General features: G+C 40.8%; 1 protein-coding gene across 4 annotated transcripts in view; it reads left to right on the top strand.

The window, feature by feature from the left end:
* PLCH1 (phospholipase C eta 1) overlaps window positions 1-22,484 on the top strand; it is a 168,065-nt gene that overhangs the window by 74,777 nt on the left and 70,804 nt on the right. For all 4 annotated transcript variants that reach the window (XM_005286968.5, XM_024102552.3, XM_008165035.4 and 1 more), the window contains exons 4-6: window positions 14,495-14,641; window positions 19,039-19,282; window positions 22,087-22,216. In XM_005286968.5, the coding sequence (XP_005287025.2) occupies window positions 14,495-14,641; window positions 19,039-19,282; window positions 22,087-22,216 (521 nt within the window). The remainder of the gene's footprint in view (window positions 1-14,494; window positions 14,642-19,038; window positions 19,283-22,086; window positions 22,217-22,484) is intronic.

Raw genomic sequence — 22,484 nt, forward strand, 5'->3', positions numbered from 1 at the left:
AGTGCACGTACACTAGGACTTTTATCCATATAGCTATGTCAGCAAAACATCACACCCTTAACTGACGGAGTTATATTTGTAAAACTTAAGTGTAGACCAGGCTTCATTGCGGTATGTTATCACTGCAGAGTTAACCTGGGCTCTTACTCAGTGGTAACCCTGCTCCTGTCCACACACAAAAACCTCTCATCTGAGCGTTAGTGTTGCGTTCAGCCCTGGGTAACTGACCAGTCTCGGGATATAGGCAAAAGCTTGAGTGATGCTTTACCTCATGCCGGTAACATACCCACTTTGCAGTGAGGACGCAGGCTAAACTACTCCAGTGCTGATAGTCCTTCAGTGTCTTCCCACAATTCCCCCATGGCACCCAAAAGAACAGACAAGTTCTTCCACAATTCACTGGGGAAGAGCCATATAGAGCAGTTCAGCTTGCTGCAGTACAAAGAACCATGGGACATGCCGCCAGAAATGAAATCCACACACATGGGTGCGTGCAGCAGCAGTGAAGACACTAACTCGAGCAGGGCTTTGCAATGTGGCTGCTCACACCTAGACTAGCACAAGCCAAGTGCTCAGACCCCTGTGCCAATCACCTTGGGTTAGCTCTGCAGTAAAGACATACCCATCAAGAGGCCCTAACTGGGACAATTTCAGTATTAATATTATTAAACAGGATATTTTTCATTCTTGTTTTTTTAAAAGAAAAAGAAACGTAGTTTGGAAAATAAATACTGAAGCCTGACAATATTGAGTTGACATATGCCTGCAGCCCCAAAAACCAGGACATACAAAAGTAAAGCAGAGTAGAGCAGAGCTGACATTGCTATCAGAAATGTAATTTCTGCATTTTGTGACTGTTTGTGGTTTTAACTTCACAGCTCTAATGTTGCATTAATGGGGTTTTCTACTTTTCATTTAGAAATACAGTTTTATATCCTCTTTCATAATTATATTTCCCATTGTTTGGTAGTGCTCTTTATAGCTCTCCTAATCTTTTGTTCCATCAGACAAGTGTAACATTAATAATTCCATAAAAACTAGGCATGACAGTAAGCCTCCTTTTTTAGCTTTTGGATTGTGATTTTAAATGTTGTTGTTGTTTTGTTTGAAAGAAACTTAAATTTCATGGACCCCCCCTATCCCCGAAGAAAAAGCAGTTTTGTGGTCAATATAGTATAAAGTAAATTCGTATTCTTAATTATTGGAGAGGTAATCACTGATAAATACTAGATTGCAGCACTGAAGCTAATAGAAGAGTTGTGTGTATATTTATCAGCTTTATGAACGCATACATCTTACTGCATTTCATTTTCAAGGACCACTTAAGGGTTAATTGTCCAAACGTGACACATTGGTGAGCAACGATTGCGCAAATTCATCCTTTGGAAACAAATTGGCCTTAACCGCAGCACTGAAATTGAGTTGAATAGCTCATTATTTAAGAGCCAGATACTATGCCGCCCCTACTCACATTGAGTAGTTCAGTATCAGAGGGGTAGCCGTGTTAGTCTGAATCTGTAAAAAGCAACAGAGGGTCCTGTGGCACCTTTAAGACTAACAGAAGCATTGGGAGCATAAGCTTTCGTTGGTAAGAACCTCACTTCTTCAGATGCAAGTTACTGAGTAGTTCATTACTCCATGAGTAGTTCCACTGAGGTCACTGGAACTACTAGAGGAGTAAGGTACTATTCAGTGGTAGTGTTGGAAAATCTCTGGATTTTATTTAGAGTTCTGGGATATTTGGTGTTTTCCTTAAATTCCTACCTCCAGGAGTCATGTGCTTACATGAGAATCGCAGCTTTCATTAAGAAAAAAAAAGTACATTTCTAATCTTCATGGTTGAACAGGAAAGCTTGAAAACGAATCCTAAAGGCCAAAACATCAGATAAATAATATGAACCAAACATTTATTATTCTTTAAATCTCATGATTAAGTCAATCTCTTAATTTTTGCGGGGCCTGACCAATGCATTTTTAGTGTTTGGCATAGTCATATGGGTAACTAAAGAATGGCAGAATCAGGTCCTTATGTTCTATGTAACCCTAATATCCTAAATCTGGATTTCATTTTAAATTTCATACTATTCCCATTATTATACTGTGTTCTAAATCAATGTATAGTAGCAATTATAAGAGTCTGATTATAGTTGTATAATCATGCCTAAAGATGGTCCTCCCAAAAACCGTGCTCTGTCCTGCCAACCTTGCTCATGTGATGGTCCCATTCACTTACATAGGAAAGAGCCTGTAGGACAGAAACATTTTGGGCCCTTGTTAGATGTTTTGTGCTCTTGCTGTGTGCTGCGGCAGAGGATGGTGGAGACAGGAGAGTAGCACAAGGAACCCTTTGTTTTCAGTAAGTTCTCCACAGTGTTACTCAACATTCGAACCTGCTGTGTGCAACCTACAGTCACACAATAGGAGTCAAAGTCAAGGGAAGTCCACAGCACAGGTGCTTATCTTAAGATTTCACTCATGATGTCAGGAAGGTTTATTTCATTAGAACTGGAACAAAACTGAGTTTTGTTGTTGTTTCATAAGACTTGGTTACATATGACCTAGGAAATCGTTTTAAGTTAATTTGAATATTATGCAATATAAGATGCTTTATAAAAGATTTACAGTGAAAATCTTTATGTAATGCTGCATATTGCAGAATGTTAATTTAAGGCCACATTGTGATTAGCCCTCAGGTGGCTACAGAGATGGGAGGGATGTGGCTGCCACATGGGCCAATTATTGTTATTGTCCTTGCAATCACGGGGGCACAGAGGCTGCTATAGGGCCACAGAGGCTTCCCTGGGGAAGCGTGGTGTTCCAGGGTAGCACTACCGCCCCTCGTCCTCTTTCTCCTCCTGGGCTACAAAGCCCAGAAGCAAGAGTCTAGGAAAGTTGGCCACCAGTTCAATATATGCTTAGGGTAGAGGTCAGCTGCCACCTATGCCCATGTTCTCCTTATTGGAAGGACAATCTTCTGTACTCCGCATGGAGTGGAGCCTCATGGGACAAGGCCAAAAAGGCAGGTTTAGGGCTTGATCCTGCACCCATTGAGGCCAATGGCAAAATTCCTGATGAGTTAGGGAAAAAGTTTCAAAAGCACCTAGGTCACCTGGGACATTAAGTTCCATTTTCAAAAGTGATTTAGGCACTTAGGAGCCAAAGTGTCTTTGAAAACTCGTACATAGTGGGACTTAGGTGCCTTTTGAAATGGGTCATAGATCCTAAGTTACTTAGGCTCTTTTAAAATTTTATCTTTAGTCCCTGATCCAGTTCCCACTGAAGTTAATGTCAGAATTCCTATTGCCTTCAATGGGAGCAAGACCCGTCTTTTAAATAGAAGCAGGATCTGGGCCCTTGGAGGCACAGAGCTAAGTAATAAATAATTTTCCTCTCCCTATGCTACTAAGTGATCCTTTATAGGCAAAGGAGGGGAATGTGTTTTTAAATGAGATGTGAAAAAGAAATCAGGCTGAAAAGGCACTGAAACTGGTAAAACGGGGAAAACTCTGGGTTTGATGACAAGATTTTACGTAACACTATTGGCAACAGATGGCTTCACCCCAAAGGGCTGGGGGAAGGAGTCAAGTCATTGGAAATTAAAAAAAATAAATGCAGCTTAAATTGTTTACTTTCGGATTACTTTAGATTAAGTTAAAGGTTAAGAGAGGCTTTCAGTGAAGGGGCTGCATGGGGTAGAAAATGAAGCTGTGGTGGGGCTGCCAGTTTTTAAGACTGCGGGAAACCCCGAAAACATGATTTCAGTGTTGGTCATAGCATGCAGCAGATGGGGGTGTTACAGGAAGTAGCTTGTGCACATTCGTAGTAAGAAGCAGTCATATCCAGTGTTCAGCTGTTATTGCTTTTTATGGAAGGAGCCTATCTGCTCTATGTATGAAGTGGCTGCCACATTTCATTTTAAATAAACAAGCTCTTCGGGATAGGGGCTCTTTCTTTACCTGATCTAAAGTGCCATGGGCACCAATGCACCATATAAATCAGAATAAAATACATATTTTTAAAAAGATTGAGTGGGCAGGAAAAGCATTTTAAAATCCCAATATTTTTGAACCACATCAACTAAAAAGTTCCTGTGTAATTTAAATAATTTTGAAACAAAACAAATAATGGCAGACATGTAAGTTGAGCTTGTTAAATCAGATGACTTATGAACTGCTGAAAAACAGGGTTTATATTAGAAATGGCTGATGATCAGTAACTATAACAGTAACTTTATCTGAGTGACTCAATATAGGGCTTGATGCTAAACTATTTGTAGTTTATTAAAGGTCTGATTTGATGAAGGGATAAATTAGAACTGGGTTATATGGAAGGTAGTGTCGGCTGATGTTGGGTGGATTAGAATGCTTTTTGAACGTAAGGCCGCGTATAGATAGTGCTCAGAGTTTCAGCTTAGTGTTCCCAGTTCAGCAGCTTTGATTTATTCAGCAGAGGGAAGCAGTGTTTGTCAGGTGGAATAAATATCGTCAGCCTATGTACAAGCTTTCAAGTAACATCTGGACTCCTGTCGTGATCAAATGGCTTCCCTCCTGGCATCTGAGATGTACCATGTGGTAGGAAGTGTAGCTACTTCACAGAGATGCCGGCTGGCACAAATGGGTTTGTACCTGGTTTAGAGTTTAATACCTGAAGTACCTTTGAAAAGAATTAGAGGATGTGCATATTGTTGAGAGTGTTGGTTGCAGCTGTGATAATTACTGTAGCAGATGTTGCCGGTGCTCTGATCTATTTTGCTTTATGAGATTATTTGAAAAAAGACATAATGTTGTATGATCAGTTTGGGTATAGAAATGAAATAGATGTAATTTAAATGGCAAATAACATCCCAATTGTCTTCTAAATATTAACAGATGTTTTTGCATTATTCATTGTTTAAATTTCAATATTTCCTCTTTTCAGAAATTCTTTGCATTCAGAATTACTATTTTCAATTACTGTGTAAATGTTCTCATTCTACTTTTATAAAATATGTGGTCTTTGATATTTATTTTTTATCTTGATGCAAGACCTTTGTTACATCAGATTTTATGTCACTGGATTTTTTAAAATGTTCGTTCAGTTCCAGGTTTAAATAGCCTATAGCTGATTTTTCTAAAGTTGAAAACCATGTGTAAATGAGGAATATTTGCATAAGCTAGAATACAGCTTAATGTACTTGCCTGGCCTTCTTGAATCCTAATGGTGAGTGACTGTTAAATCTTGGTTCTGCTTTTGTATAAGCCTTGGATCTACTGATTTGTTCATGCTGTTCACAAAACAAAACATAGTTCTGCATGTAATTGTAAGACTTCTTGTGATGAACCTGAGTAAACAGTTAAGCGCCAGTCAATACAATATCTGAATATTGTGTGTGTGTAGTTTTGAGTGTAAATATTAAAGTTCTGAAATTAATCACTCTCTGTTAACTTTGCACAATGATTGATTTTTTTGTTAATACTTAACACAATAATCTAATAATGATGATCATAGTCTGGTTATAAGGAATCTTTTCTACTCTCTGATTAGTAGACTGTCAAAAGTAAGTTCTCAAAACCTTTTAAACCAATAGGGGTTTTTACAGTTATCAGTTTTTCTTTGCTTCCTTTTAATTTGAAATTAAAACTTTATAGCTTGTTTGCAATACATTAATGTTTTATTTGCATTTCCAGATACAACAAACTATATCATCTTCTATTGATAACATTAAATCCCTTCTCAGCAATACAGAAATTAAGTTATAATTGAGAATCCATTTTCAAACATCATAAAAATGCATTCCTAGCCCTTTCTCATCCCCTAGAATTTTTTTTCTATAATGGAAAAATGTCTTTACTTTCTTAAAAAATTAGCACACCTCTTCATTGGAGAGTAATTTTATCCTTTCTTCTAGGATTGCTATATAGCAAAAGTAGCACACCCATTCCAGAATTGGTAGTTTATCTAGAGTAGCCTACCACTCAAAAAACACTTGATTATCTAGAACAGTAAACTCACCACAGAAAAGTTTGTTTCCTTAAAGCAGCATTCCTTTTCTAAAATCAGTTGCTCTTTTAGAGTAGTAGATCCTTTCCCAAATAGCCTATTTAGTTACGGGAGCATACCTCTTCCATATGTCAATTTATCGATAACAGCATTCCTGAGTTCCCTGTTTCTCTAGTGCTTCATTCTTAGGCATGCGCCTTTATTGGATGCCTGTATCCTATTCAGTTTTTATTGAAGGGTGTAAGTTCTGTTTTGCTTGTTTAAAAGATTATAATTAGCATATTCAAAAGCCAACTTGGATAAAAGGATTTTGATCATTTGGTGTGTATTATTAAATACACAGCAGCAAAGAAGGGAATGGTTTCCTACAGTTAAATCCCAATGGGTATTTGAGAAGGATGGGATTTTCTTCACCATGTGGGTCTCTTTAAAATGGATTATTTCTGTGCAGTAAACAGCTGAAGGGAAAATATAATGGACTAATGTTGTAGCCCCTTTACCACTCTTAGGGTATGTCTACACTGGAAACTTCAAAGCGCTGCTGTGGGAACACTCCCACGGCAGCACTTTGAAGTGCGAGTGTGGTCGTGCGTGAGCGTTGGGAGAGAACTCTCCCAGCACTCCTGGTAATCCACCTCCACGAGGGGATTAGCCCAGCGTTCGGAGCCTGTCTACACTAGCACTTTAAAGCGCTCAGACTTGCTGCGCTCAGGGGGGTGATTTTTCACACCCCTAAGCCAGCAAGTTAGAGCGCTATAAAATGTAAGTGTAGACAAGCCCTTAGTGTTTGCCTTCTGATGTGATTTGCTTGAAACTGTACTACTCCAACTAGAAAAGTTGCCTAGGATTAGTGATGGCATTTGATAAATGGGTGGGAAGTGGAAGATGTGGTTGGAATAGGATTGCTTCATCTCTTTAATTTATTTCTCTCTGAAGTAGATAACAAGGGATGAGATTCTGCCCTCAGTTACACCCGTTCAGACCCATTGAAGTAAATGTGCTAGATTCCTAACTTAGTTACACTTGTGTCTATTTCAGTATGTGTGTGTGACGGGTTGCTCCACTCACTGCTAGGATGGCACCTCCTCCTGGCCATTCTGGGGATTAGCTCCGCCACATCAACACCCCTTCCCACAGATGCACGCTGTCTCTGTCAGCCTGCGGCCCCTCTCTTGCTCCAGGAACCACAGTGTTTTCTTTGTGACTCAGGCCTCTGGCCAGGTCACTCACCATTCCCAAGTTCCAGGGTATAGTCCTTCAAAGTCTCTGTCACTCCCACAGTGACCCAGGACATCTTCCAGTTCTCTGCCCCGCAAGTGCCAGTTCCCCAGTGGTGGGTAGGGGAACCCGGGTCCGCCCTCTACTCCAGGTTCCAGCCCAAGGACCCTTCAAGGTCTGCTCAGTCCCCAACCTTGCTGCTTACTCCCTGGGTTGCTTCCTACCCCACATTCCATAGGCTCTCTTCTCCACCCTGCTCTCTTCCAGGTACACCCTGCCTCTGGGCCAGGCTCCAGGGTCATACTCTTTTCCCTGTTCTCTCCTCTCTCTACTAAGCAGAGGGTGACCACAAACTTCCTCCTGGATCCCTTGCTGCTGCCAGCTTCCTGGGTTTATACTAGCCCAGCCCACTCTGCTCAAGTGAGTGGCTTCCTTGTGAGCAAGGCTCTCCACCCAGCCTATATCTCCCTGGTTTGCTGCTTAATAGGTTAATGGCCCATCTGGTCTCCAGGAATCCCTTCAGGGCACATGTGGGGTGGACACCCCATCACAGTGTGTGAGTAAGAATTATTCATGTGGGTAGGAGTGGTTGGATTAGATCCTTTGTGGGTCTTAATTTAGTTCTGAAATCTCTCTGGAAATATGACAGTTTACTGTGGTTCTCAATTGGAAGAGTGATATTGTACAACTGTTAAGGCAGTGGTAACCTTGAAGATGAACTACAAAGCAAAAAACAATGTTGTCTCATCTCTGCACCCTTTTTCTACCTTTTTGATGTATAACATTGTCCTCAAAACTTTTTTCTGCTTCTTTTTCATTAGGTCCTCACTTCCCCTCTCTCCAGACCTTGGCAAGATCTGCAGCATATGTAATATGAATTCCAGTTCAAACTCTCCTCCAGCTGAGCCATAGAAAATCTAAGGGCTTGTCTATATGAGAAAGTTTTACTGGTGTAACAAATAGTTTTTTTAACTGATATATCAACCTTTGGAAAAGGCAGTATGGAGAGTTGTATTTCAGTCCAAGCTTGGCTTGTGATTAGGTAAGCCTGCTCCTAGGCTAAAGCTAAACTGCAGTAAGCCACTTGAAATCAGAGTGTCAGCACAGTCTTTTGCACTGGTTAAATTATTTCTGTTTAAATTCACATCTTACGTTATAGCGATGCAACTTTCTCAAGTAGATAAACCCTAAGAGAGAATCTCTTCCTGTGCAAAATTTGGTGCTCACATTTAGTAGGGATGAACCTGAGCTCAAACAATCTTGGACACTGGGGAAGATTGGATTTGAATTCAATTCCAAAAAGAGTGAGTTCAGGCCCATCACTAGTATATAGAGAATCAGACCTCAAAGATTGTCCTTTGCTTAATAATTGCCTAATCATTTATGCAAAACTAATGTATTATTTTTAGTATACAGTGGCCTATTCCTGTTCCAGATCATGTCTCCCCTTTATTGATTTGTCTCTTCCTCCAGCTTCTAAGGGCTTGTCTGCACAGGAAAGTTGTACCAGTACAAGGAAGGGTGTGAATTAAACCACTATAGTTATACCTGTATAACTCCCCAGGTGGACACTCTTATTAAGGTAAATGACCCTTTTCCAGTTTAGCTTATGTTGCTTTGGAAGTGGAAGCCACTTTTATTCCAGAGGGAGTGATTAGAGGTGTCTGCAGCATGCGTAGACATACCTGAGCTAGCTTTGATCTAGCTAGCTTGAGTAACAATAGCAGTGAAACAGCAGCGTTGGCAACAAGGGCTAGAAGCCAAAGTATGTAACCAAGGTCCTGGACATGTTTGTACTCCAACAGCTAACCTGTGCTGCCGCCCACGCTGCCACAACTTCACTGCTATTGTTTTCAAGCTAGCTAAATCAAAGCTCGCTTGGGTATGTCTATGTTCTGCACTCACAAACCTTATTGCAGTGTAGACATACCCTGCAAAAGTGTCCACATAGGTTAACTACACTGGTATAATTATATAGGTATAACTCTAAAAATCTCCCATGTCAGAAAACCTTAAGGTAATAGGGTTTGGAGTTTAAAATCTGATTCTGGTACTGTGTTGTTTACCATTCACCAGGCTTGTCTCCCAGAAGAGAAGGGAAAATAAATGTTTGTAAAAGTGGAGCCCACTGCCAGCATGCTTCTGCATTTCTGTGCAGCTCACACCGAGTCCCCTCCTCCACCAAGACAGTACAGTCAACAGAAACATACTACTTCAGATTCAGCTCTTAAACAGGAAAATTATCATGGGGTCTGACACTGGACTCACAAGCAAAGGGCTTTGTATGTGGGAGCAGTGGGAGAGCTGGGGAGGATGGACTTTTCACTTCTATGCTAGAAGTAGAGCCTGGGACACCATCCTGACCATGGCCAGCTGATATTTGCTTTGGGAAGGTGTCACGGTGTCACTCACCACACTGGTGCCTCCTGCTGGCCGTTTCAGAAATTAGCTCTAGTCAGCAGGTGTGCCCTCCAGTGGGCGTGGTTCTCCCAGCCTCGTCTCCGCCTGCAGACCCACCGCAGTTCCAGTCTCACTGCCTCTGCTTTGTGGCACAGCCCTCCAGCCATGTCACAATCTGGGTTCCCCCCTTCCGGGGGACTCCTTCCGCACCAGTCTAGCTGCTCTTTGCAATGGCTTGGCAGTCCAAAGCCTGGCCGCTTCTTCAGTGGCAAGTGGGGGGAGAAAACAAGGCCCGCCCACTACTCTGGGTCCCAGCCCAGGGACTCAGTAAACAACAGTTTCTCACTGCCCCTCCTTTCTTTCTCCACCAGTGTCTCAACCCCCTGGGCCACTTCTCCGCAGCCCCAGCACCTTCAGCTCCTTCGCCCTCTTTCCAGGGCCTTGGGCCTGCAACTCCTAGCAACCCTGTTGACGGTGCTAGTCTCTGTAGCCCTCTAGCCAGTCCCCTTCCTTGGGCTTCCTGCAGCACAGTCACTTGTTCTGGCCTGCAGCTTCCTTTTATAGGGGCCGACTGGGCCCTGATTGGCTGGTCCAGCCACCGTCCTAACTGGCTACAGCCACTACCCTAATTGGCTGTTTCCTTGCAGCCTTCCAGCCTTTAACCTTATTAGAGCCAGTGCGGAGCAGATGCCCCGTCGCAGAAGGAGCAGTGAACTTGTCTACCTTTACTCATGAGTTTGTGGCCATGTGGATCTGTGCTGTGGGGACACGCAGGCCACATTTACACCTTTGAGCTGAGTTGCAAATCCCCACCTTGGAGAACCCGGATGTGCCAATGTGATCTGGAATCCTCCTTCCTGGTGTCTCCGCTGCTGCTGGAAAACCACAACTTGTAAGCTGCTTTAAGCCCGTCCTTAGGTGCTTAGGACATTTCACGATTTGACTCACAGAGAAAAGAAATCGCTAATGTCGCAGGAAGAGGAGCGGAAGTGTGCATTAATCCTTGCTGCTGTATTGAGGAGAATGTTGGAGCAAGGAGTGGAGGAAGGAGGATAAAGGGAGCAGTAAGGAGGGAAGCTCAGGTGCAGCTCTGGAACAGGCAGACTGTAGAAGGAAGCAAGTTCCTAGCGGTAGCTGGAAGATGAAGCTAGAGTGCTTTAACTATGAGGAAAAGGAGACGCTTGGATTCATTATAGATGAGGGAGCAAAGTAGATGGAAATGTAGTCAGAGCAAGCAGAGAGCAAGCATTCTTGACCACCGCATTATACAAGCTGGGGAAGGGAGGGATGAGAACAGGGTAGAAAAGAGGAGGCTACGGTTATCAAGGCAAAAAAATCATCGCTGTAGAAGTATCCATAATGCTTGGCTGGAGAGGTAGATGGAAACTATCAGAGCAGGTACTAGAGTTTTGGCAGTAGGAATAGAGGAGAGAGGATGAAATTTAGAATTACTATAAAGAGAAAAGTGACAGTGTCTAATAAGGGTAAGTGTGTAAGAGGAAAAGGAAAGATTACATGGTCATAATTCCACTCGGGGTTCTAGTGGGACCAAGAACCAGAAGAGATAAGCTAGAAGGGTTTGTGTGCCCATTAGAACACAATCCTGGAACTATAGCTTTGTCACTGAAAATTTGCTTTTAGATTCAATTTTTTTATGTACCATCACCACCACCTCTACTGTTAATATTGTGAATGATAACATGGATCTGAAAATAAAATCCAATTTACAGAAAATATATGTGGAACAACAGTAAATTAAAATATATTTTCCTTCACTATACTGTTGTTGATTTATTAACTTTTCCCTCTCCTCATTTGTTGCGAAGTCAAAAGTGCTTGACATTTTGACAGCTGAATTTTATTGTTCTGTGGGGAGAAGCTAGCCAGAAAAAAATTCATATTCAGCCCTGTCTTTCACTGCCTTTGAATGGCACCCTCCTTTCTCTTTTAGGCCATTGTTATTCCTGTCAGAAGATTCCCATTGCTGACAGATACACTGTCACCCACATAAATTGTGGTGGCCCAGTGAGGTCACATCTGTGAATTCCGAGAAATCTTTTTCCAAATTGCACTTTTCATATACAGCATTAAAACCCTGTACTGGATAATGCACACATTTGTTTGCTTCTAGGAGGGAAACTATGCAACCTTGCAGAATGGAGACTACAAGAGTTAGAATGGGTCCTTTTTATTCTTCACTCAGGGCAGCAATTACAGATATGTAGGTAGAGTACATTGTAGAGTACTCCGGTCAAAAAAGTGGAAGGCGAGGAGATGATTGATTAATATACATGAAACTGAATGAGGAAACTCCAAATAATTTCTTCTCTTTTCCAATGCCCTTTGTTGAATTTTACATTGAAGCTATAGACAAGTCAGCTAGATTGCTAAAATGTCAGTGTTCCCTCTATCTAGAATTGAAAGACAAGAGACAACAGGTGGATTCGGAGAGGGGGAGTACAAGGAAACAATTTCCTCCAACCCTCCATTACCACTCAGTCTTATTTGAATTGAATTTCAGCAAGCCAGCCCTCATGGAGGTCCCATTCTCAACCGGACACTGCCTCCTCAAGATTCTTAATAATGTCATGACATAACTGAGTGTCATTGGCTCACTATACTTCATACTTTAAAGCTACTCTAACCGGGAAGGCATAGAACTGACGTACCCATCTCTGTTCCACCACTCCTCACAGCCCCTGATGGAGGTGGCTGGGAGGAAGGGAGCAAGGCTAGAGCATTAGCATGCTGCTCTTTTCGGGGCATATCCAGCCAGAATCATCCAGGATCTTGGAGCCACAAATGGATCTTTGTGGTCTCTCCTGCGTAGTTGCTCCCAGTGCACATTGGGAGAAGCAGATGACAGAGCCCAAAGTGCCAGGCAATGGAGAATCAGGCCTCATGTTTCTGGTAGATTTTCCTTAGACTGAAGAGTACTGAGGGCTAGTCTACACTACCCGCCCGGATCGGCGGGTAGAAATCAATCTCTCGGGGATCGATTTATCATGTCTATCTAGACGGATAAATCGATCCCCGAATCGACGCGCGTACTCCCACCTCGTCAGGAGTAAGCGCCGTCAATGGGGGAGCCGCAGCGGTCGATTTGCCGCCGTCCTCACAGCAGGGTAAGTCGAATAGGATATGTCGAATTCAGCTATGCTATTCGCGTAGCTGAATTTGCGTATCTTAAATCGATTACCTCCCTCCCCCAGTGTAGACCTAGCCTGAGACTGCTTTAATTTGCTCTGGGAATGAAACTGCCCCCTGGTGTTGGGAGAGCACAAAGGAGTTATAAAGCGAGCTTGCATCCCACACTCCTTGGATCCTGTGCTGAGCACAGCTCATCTGGAGCTGAGAATCAGGTCCTATGTCCTGTGCTGTTTTGTGAGTAAGATGTGCTACTTTGTCTTCTCCTTCTGAGAAATAAGGGTAAATACCCAAGTTAATGCAGTGGGAATTTGTTGAAAGAAAAATGACTGTTTTTAATGTTCCATTTTCAGAAAGGCTTTCTATTAGCATAATCGAAGCAGCATTTCAGAAAATAATGGGATACCATTAGTGCTCATTTGTGATTACAAAGATAAGGAAGAGGCATGCTTGGAATTTATTGTCTTGCAGAAAAATAAAAAAAATGGTTTGTATGAGACACTTGAAGATGATCTTTTGCAGTAGTCACATATACAATTTCAATGAGACATTGTGTCCAACTTTGCCTTTTTTTGTGTAATTTTTTTTAAGTGCAGACTTGTGTGCTGTAGTGCTCAGGTATTTTGTGACATTTGTGCCCTGACACAAGAATATTGGTTTGATGGATGAATACCGGTGGCTGAGTCAGTTTGAAAAGCAAATAAAGGTAATCCTACAATGTTTGTTGGGTTCTTTAGGTTGCTATGGATTGACTATTTGTAGAGATGAAACATCTGTAGTATAGCTGAAATGTCCCTGTTTTCATGGTGAAACAATGGCAGGGTAATGACAAAGTGTAAAAGAGCTTTGGGACCTGATTCTCATCTCACTGGAGTGGTGTGAATTATTAGTAACTCCACAGTTACTACACAGTTATACAGGAGTAAAACTGCTGTAAGATCAGAATCAGATCTTTAATGTAACAAAATATAAACAATTCAAGTTTACAGATCAAATTACAGGTAGCAATATCCTGGTAATGTATGTTTTACATTTGGACATTTGCTGCTTCCTTTTTAAAATATACAACCATCCTCCCACTCTGTTAAAATAAAATATGCACATATGCATAATCATGACATGGTGATTCCCTCCATAGTACAAAATACTACAGCTTCTCTTTTGTGATGCTGCTATGAATATATTAATTGTTGATGTCAATAGATAATATTCCAACCTTAATTTTTGATAAATCCCAACCTAAAAATATTAGTGCTGAATAAGTATAACTTATTGAACATCTATTTTAAATCATGTTTGTATGCTAGGATTTTATCTGACTGGAATTTACAGATGTAAAAGCAATAGGATGTCTTTGGTGCTCATTGTTTCTGGACCTGAAAACCTGTACATGACATTTGGATTTCTGGTGATGGAAGCAGACTCCCAAGTATTTAAAGAAGCTAAACATTATTCTTTCTTTGAACAGGAATACATGGCTCTCTTGTAAAACCAAGTACCATCTATATATATTAATAATTATTTTGTATTCTAAAGTGATAGATTCAGTTCTCATGCTTGTATAAGATCAGATTTTACAAAGCCTTCTAAAAACTACTCCATTTCCAATTTTATTTTCTTAGATTAATGTTTAATTCCTGTCATACAAGGTGCAAATCAAAGGTTTTACATGGTAGCTAATGTTGGTAAGCCTTTTTACTAGTGTGACAAAATAGACTTTTAGTTGAATTTGTTCTAATCTTCTTTTCAGTTGAAAGATGTATGAGTGTAATGCAGTCTGGGACTCAGATGATTAAGCTGAAGAGTGGAACAAAAGGGCTAGTACGTCTCTTTTACCTGGATGAACACAGGACTTGCATCAGATGGAGACCGTCCAGAAAAAGTGAAAAGGCTAAAAGTAAAGTCTCTTAATATTTCTTTTAGTTGCTTGAACAATTGTGCATGGGAATATGAATTCACATGGTTTATAGAGAAAAACTGTACTTTACAGTGTGTATCTTTCAGATTATAAACTCTTATTAGTGATACTTGTAAATGTGATATACTTATAAACACTTATTGACCATTTTGCACAATAAATACATTGTGACAGGCACTGTGTTATTGCCAGAAAAAAATAACTTATTTCTGTTAATAGTAGCAATTTAGTAGCATGTTGGCATGCATGCACTGTACAGTACAAAGGCTAGTCTAACCATGTAGTAATATTTTCCAACAAATTACGTTATAGGATAGACCTGGAATAAATTGACCAGGAGGAGAAGACTGTTGGCCTTAGTACATTGTCCTCGTGTGGGAAGATAAGAACCTACAAGTAAATAAATCTTCTAAAATAGTCCAGATACTAGCTTAAATCTGTGTAATATCTTATACCCTGATCCAACTCCAGATTTAAAAGAAAAGCTACCAGAAATGTTAAGCTAATTTATGGAAATCCTTATTCTTATTAACACATTTAGTGAAAAGGCCACATCACATTTATTTAGAGCCAGATTCCACCTAGACCTTATGCTGGTGCACAGCGTGAGTAGAGGGTGTAAGTAGGGTGACCAGATGTCCCGATTTTATAGGGACAGTCCCAATTTTGGGGTCTTTTTCTTATATAGGCTCCTATTACCCCCCACCCCCGTCCCGATTTTTCACATTTGCTGTCTGGTCACCCTAGGTGTAAGGAGTGTGACGCATGTAAGAGCCAAGCAGATATCCAGTCCCTGCACTCTGTCTGTTTATAAACACTGCTTCAACTGGAGTTTGGAAAAAACATCCTGGAAATATTTCTGCTGGCTTAAGGTTTCATGACAGCTTGCTTGTGGACCAGATTGAATCTGACAGCATCAGGTGACATGCCTACAGCATGTTTTTGCTGTTATGTAAGAACAGATGGGACAAGCGAATTTGGCATTATTGAACCTTAAAGCGCAGTTCTGCCCTGAAAAGTGACTATAAAAATGGTACTGAGGGGTTCCACGTATATTGTCTCTCCTTGAGTGCTATTTAAAATGCACTAAGTTTCCAAGTGAAATTATGTGTCATTTCAATTGCCAGCCCTGCAAATTCAGTTTAAATGGAATGTCAGGCGGGGTTATTCCATTTTGCACATCATCGCCACTAACAACAAGTTGGCAGGCTACGTTAAATCAAATACACCCATGTATTCCCATTGTTTTCAGATTATTTTCTTGGTGATACCTATGGGTTTGCCTAGGTGTAAGTAATTGGAATTTAGTGAATTATCTGTTGATGATGCACAAGAAGAAATAGAATCCAGCTTGTCTTCTGTTAACTGTGTTTGCTCTACAGGGCCAGCAGGAGTAAAAACCAATAAAACAACTGATTTTCATCACTCAACGACTATGAATGAGGACACACAAGGAGCAGATCTGTTGTGTAAAAAGATGCCAATTTTACATAGCCACTTTTCAGTGTAGAACCACACTGTAGGGCTGGGTGACGTCAGCTGAGTACATTTGAAAAAAGATGCTTCAAGTTCCTATGGCAGGGCTTCAGGTGTCTCTAGCAACATTGGAAAATAGCCCTGACTGATCCACACATGGACTGGCATTCATGTTGCCTTCATCCTCCTGTGAGGTATCAGTGAGGTCTTTGGGTGGGAAAGAGCCATGATAAGTAGTTGTACAAATAATATTTTGTAAATGATTTCATAAACATAAAAGCACATGCTATTTAAAAATGCCTCCCTAATCCATTTTGTTTCTCTCCTGCTCCAAATTTAAACAAGACCCTTTGTCAATGAGGTATTGTTACAAATATTACAAAAACAGGGACCCAGGTGAAACCAATTGGCTTAGTCTCATTTCAGCTAAGATGGAGGTGTTTGGCAAGGGAAAGTGTTTTTAGGAACTCAGTTGAGGGGATCTGCTCACTTATTCTCAAAATGGTTCTCAGTCAAGGAGTTTTACTGGACTCATTGCTCCCATATAGCAACAGTGGCCAAAAACACCTTCTGTTATCTACAGCTGGTCAAGAGACTGCATCAAAGGTAGACCTTGTCGTGACACTCAGGACCTTCTTCACCTCAGGGCTATGCTAATTTGCTATGCTTGGGAGTCACTTGGAAGTTTCAGCTAGTGCAGAATGTGGCATGCCTGCCTTATGTGAAGGACAGACTGCTTAGACCATATTACATCAGTCTTGTGTGTCATTCATTTGCTGTCAGTTAAAGGTGCTGGCTGCCATCACGAAAGCCATATGTGGTCAATCTCCAGAGATCAGCTCTGCCCCTATGCCTCATCATAGCACCTACTTACAGAAGGGACACTTTGCCTATCTGACCCCAAAAGTAGAGCTCACATTAACTGGTGGTAGGATGATGTCAGTAGTGGAGCTTCAGCTCTGGAATGTGTTCCCGTCAAAAATCTGAACCAGAACCCTTTTGCAGTGTGATGTGTTGTAAATCTTTATGCTCAAGCTTTGTAGGTACAGTTGAGTCCCCTGGCTAGTAGTCTGCCATCCTTAGTCCTTTCAAGGGAGTTAGTTTGGCTGCTGCAATATGCTGAGAAGTGTTCACTTCCCATTTTGGGGTAGGTGATACTTCTGTTGATCTAAGTGATGCAAAGTGCGCTACGTAGAGTATGGAGATGGGCATCTTATAAATGTAGGTAATAGTCAATAATAATTTTTTTTTAAACCTAGCGCACCAAACTAAGCACTTCACCCTGGGGAGCTCCATTGACCTCCTTGTGCACAGTGTGTAAGTCATTGCTGTATTTTGTCTATAATTTTCCAAGTATTGCAGTTAAAAGGAAACACTGCTTCTTTAATTAAACAGAGAACACAATTCAGGCTGATGTGAAAATGCTGACCCAAATTTACATGAATCATAAATAAACTCATGGGAGCGTGTATGACTTGGTTAGATGCCAAAGTATGGCCATCACTATTTTATTTGAATATTACAAGACTGTACAGTCAGTTAGAGAAAGGCAGTCCATTTAAAATGTCGCTCTGTATTCTTTGATTTATCCCTACGTAACAAATATCTGGAATAACGGACTGCCCACACTGTTTGTCCAACTGTATAATTGTAGGGGAGTAGCAGAGTTATGAAGAATGCAGCTGTTCCTTGAAATTGCAAAAATGACCCCAGTCATTAAAGTAATAGTACCTGTCAATGTATTGAAAATACCATTTTATGATTGATTCTCGCATCATTGCTGTACAGATTAGGAGCTGCAGATGGAGTGTTCAAGTAAGGTGGACAGTGAAGAGCATGGAGTCTGAGTGACAGGGTGTAGATGTCTTAGGTGTTACCTTGGGATGATACTCCCAATCTAGTTTAGTAGAAAGGAACCTGCCTACTTTAAAAGCTTCTTCTCCGGCTGCTCTTCTTTAGGAAGGGCTAGTTACTTTTGAAGCAACCTAGCATTACTAATTTGGATTGTTCTCTGGAAGGATGACCGAGAAAAGCCTGCTTAATTTCTTTGCCAGATACCAAATGAAATCTAGGTCTTTTCTAACTGCTTCGAAGTAAATTTGAACATAGTGGTGTTTTCTGTTTCTATAAACATTATTTATTTTTCAATTATTTCATGACGTTCGTTATTGATTTAAACAATTATCCTGCTCCATCCCTTCTAAACAAAACTAGGGAACCTAAATTGTGCCTACTGGAACTAGTGTTTTACTTAGTAAAAGGTAAGTAATTAGGTCTGGTGTTGCCACTAAGGCTTGATAGTTAGTAAAAAACAGGGAAACATTACAGGTAATAACACATTTGGTGTTTTCATATCAGAGGGCCAGTTTGTGATTAGTTAAGTATTGTCCTGTTTCTGGAACTGTGTGAGGCAATACTTCCCCTACAGGAGCACTAGGATATCTCCATGAGTGCTATGCCACTGCTGAGAAGCACAGCTGCTTTGATCTCTCTTGGGATGGTATATAGTGCATATCCCTTCTGTGACTGTTCATGTCTGCTGGCTGGTGGAAAACAGTATGGTGGTGGAGGGTGGCAATGCCCTATCTATTCCCTGCCCCTTCTGCAGTGAATTGCACTCCATGGGCATTTCAGGAAATAGATCCTACACTCAGGAGATCGCTGGCACTGTCAGTTTTGCTGTTCAGGAATGCAAGTCAGGGGGAAGCTCCTTGCACACACACCCCTGCACCTGTACAAGGGCAAGCCGGTGACCCAAAGTGCCCTTTCAGTGTGAAGGCTTATGAGTTTACCTTTATTTAAAAACACTAACTTTGAAAAATATAGAAGAATGTGAAAATGCAAAGAAACTGGATGAACATCCAAGCAACTTAATTTTTCTGTTCCCCTTTTCCTTGCAGTTGTAATTGATTCAATTTACAAAGTGACAGAAGGCCGACAGTCTGAAATATTCCATCGCCATACCGAGGGGAACTTTGACCCAAGTTGCTGCTTTACCATTTACCATGGTAACCACATGGAGTCACTAGACCTGATCACCTCTAATCCAGAGGAGGCTCGCACCTGGATCACAGGACTTAAGTATTTGATGGCTGGAATAAGTGATGAGGATTCTCTTGCTAAACGACAAAGAACTCATGATCAATATCCTTTCAAGGACATTAGCTCTGGCTTTCATTTAGGTATTTCTGGTTTGTTTTATGTGGTTTGGTGTTATGGGTACACTCCACCTCCCACTCGGGACAACTGAAGTTTTGCCATTGATTGCATTGGGAACAAATCAGGTCACTGGTTTGTAAAATTATTGTTACAAATTGGGAATATTTTTAAATTTTGCCACTGGCTTTGTATAATTTTTGAAAAGTTTTTCATTTCCTAAAATCAGCAGTTGGAAAACTGATCTTTATTTTCATCTTTGTACAAAGTTAGGGACTGACTGAAACTCTTGAGGCGCTCAACATGATCAGTCTGCATTGAGGGTGCTCAGCACATCTCAGCAGATGCTCACATCTTACAGGAGTGGAGAGGGTTTCATTTTAAAGGAAAGATCATGTTAACTTTAAATCACAATGAGACATCTAGGAGATTGTGGAGATTGAGGCTACCAGCTGGGGAAGGATGGAGGGAAACGGATAAGGAGTGGAAGAGTCAGTTGTTGATGATAAATCACAGAAAACTGCATTCAAATAACATTAAACCTATAAGACAGAAATATACAGGTGATGGTAAAATTTACATAGTCACAGTGGAGCTGTTTCTAGATGTTTTTGATTAAATGTTTTGGGTTTTCTTGTTAAAAAAGTGACTTCACTGACTAAAAAATGTTTCATTTTCCAAAAATATTTCAAAACAAGAAATGTTTGAGGAAAAAACACAACATTTTAAAATTTTTTCATGTGGAAAATGCTTACCTCTTAGTTTTATACTTTTCCCCGCTCCGTTTCCTCTAGAAAAATGGAGGGAAAGTTTTTTAAAATGTTAAAAAGTGAAAGAAAATAACCTTCACTTTTAAAAGTACACTTTCTCTAAGTGAGAGAAAATTATGCAAAGTAACACTTGGACTTTTTTTCCAATGGGAAAAAAAAATTAAAAAATTAGATTTTTTTTCTTCTTCACACAGTCTCATTATTTTATTGAGCTATCCCTTTCTCCAAAATGAAAATGTTTTCAAAAATTTGTCAAACAAAAATACAATCACTTCATTTTGTTTGTTTGTTCTTAATTGGAAATCTCCCCCCCTCAAACCCTAGTTTTGACCAGCGTTCCTTGTTTGCTTTGCACTTTGATTATAGGAGTAAGTTGGATAAACAAAGGAAGGACAAAAGGTCCAATCCTGCTTGGCTACTCTTATGAATATTACTATAATTTATTATTTGTGTAGTGCCATTGGTCTCCAAGGCTCGTCACAGACATGTTGTAAGACAAGGTGCCGGCCTCAGAGAGTTGACAATCTAACGTTGAAAGTAATGCAAGCTGGGTTGCTTCAGTGTGACATGCATTTTGCTAGCTCCAGGGCTTTTTGTTTCATATTATTAATTTTTAAATCGGTTATAAAAGAAGATAATGAGGTGGTGCATGAGAGCAGGAGTGCATGCTAGTGGTGAATATCTAGTAGAAAGAAGTGAGGATGTAGGGTCTGATCCAATGAGAAGACTCCCCTTGACTTCAAAGAGCTTTGAATCAGACTTTTATGTTTTAGACTTAAGCGTTTTCGACTTATGCAGGTATGTAAGCACGATGCCCCAATTCAGGGAAACACTTAAGAACATGACTAACTTTATGCATGTACGTAGTCAGTGTTTTCCTTGAAGCTCGTGCTCTAATCATGAAGAGCCATTTTAGTGATCAGAATGTTATTTATGTAAGTCTGCCTCGTGAAACACTCTTGCCTAGTGCTGCAGTCGGAGAACACATCTGCCTTGTGTATCTGCTAAAGCAGACAGCACTTGCCTCCTGCCTAATACCTAGATTGAGGACCAAATTGTGCCTGCTAGGCACTAGACTGTAAGGGCTAGGATGCGCCACACAAGTCTAGAGTAGCACCGACAGAGGGATTGTGTATCAGGGAGCACCCTCCTTCCCTGAACTCCACAGCGCATATAGATTACGTGTGGACACAGGACAGTGCAGCTTATTTCCCCCAAGTATGTCTGACTCCCTCTGCAGTGACGGTGGGGTGGGATGGGGAGGAAAGGTTGGGAATGAAAGAGAAAGGAAATATATAGAGGGTGAAGGCAACATGATTAGAGGGGAGAGGAGACCTAAGGAGATGGGTTTACGTTAAGAATGTGATGGCGGAATGGAGAAGAAGCTTTCAGAAGAAGGAAGAATTGAAAATATAAAGGTGAAATAGCAGCATGAAGAAACTAAAGCTTAAACTTAGAGGAGAGAGAGGATGGAAAAACAAGAGCTGTTAATTTTTTAATAAGGGTCTTATTGAAATTGCAGTCTTGTAGTTATCTGCTTAGACTAATTTCACTGTGTGTCATCTTTATTCCATGCTCTAGCACTAAATGAATTTTGTCACTGATACACATGCTCATTGAGCAAGACTCCTGGTGGTACACATCATGAGCCAAATACATCCCTGGACTGGCTCCAATGACTTCATAATTCTGATCCCAGTTACACCAGTGTAAATCTGGAATAACTCAATGGAAATCAAGAGAGTTACACTAATGCTGTGAGGTCAGCATCTGCTCTATTGACTCCAGAGAAATTACACCAGGGGTGAATTTATCCCAGAGTGTTGAAGTGGACACAGTTTTGATGCAAACTGTGGGCCATATTCTATTACTTTGGGACAAATTTTGCCACCGTTACTTATATTGTGGGACTGATTGGTATATGTCATATTTGGCAAGGCTGGCAGAACCTGGCCCTTTGTAATTCTCCAAGATAAAAACATTCATTTTAAGTAGTTTAACCTTTCCTTAGTATATTTGCACCTGGGTGAAACAGACCTTTGAGGAAGCTGATAAGAACGGAGATGGCTTGTTGAATATTGAAGAGATCCACCAGTTGATGCATAAACTGAATGTCAATCTGCCCCGCAGAAAAGTGCGACAGATGTTCCAGGTCAGTGTACTTTTCACACAGTGCAATATTTTGTTTGTAAATGCATATTGCCTTCTTGGAGAAAAGCTTGAGGTTACTGACAAAAGTGGGTATTTTTAAAGATTAATGAGCAAACAGTTCCATTTCATTGTTGTTATATAAGTGAAGAGGAGGAGAGAACATTGTGCTATGTGATTTCACCCTTTAGCTCTAGCTAGGTTGTTGACATTGGGCAAAAGCCCCCAGGCCAGGAATTTTCACAGCTGATTAATTACAGTCTTGATAGAAA

This window comes from Chrysemys picta, chromosome 9 (genome assembly GCF_011386835.1).
Source record: "Chrysemys picta bellii isolate R12L10 chromosome 9, ASM1138683v2, whole genome shotgun sequence".
NCBI lineage: Eukaryota > Metazoa > Chordata > Testudines > Emydidae > Chrysemys > Chrysemys picta.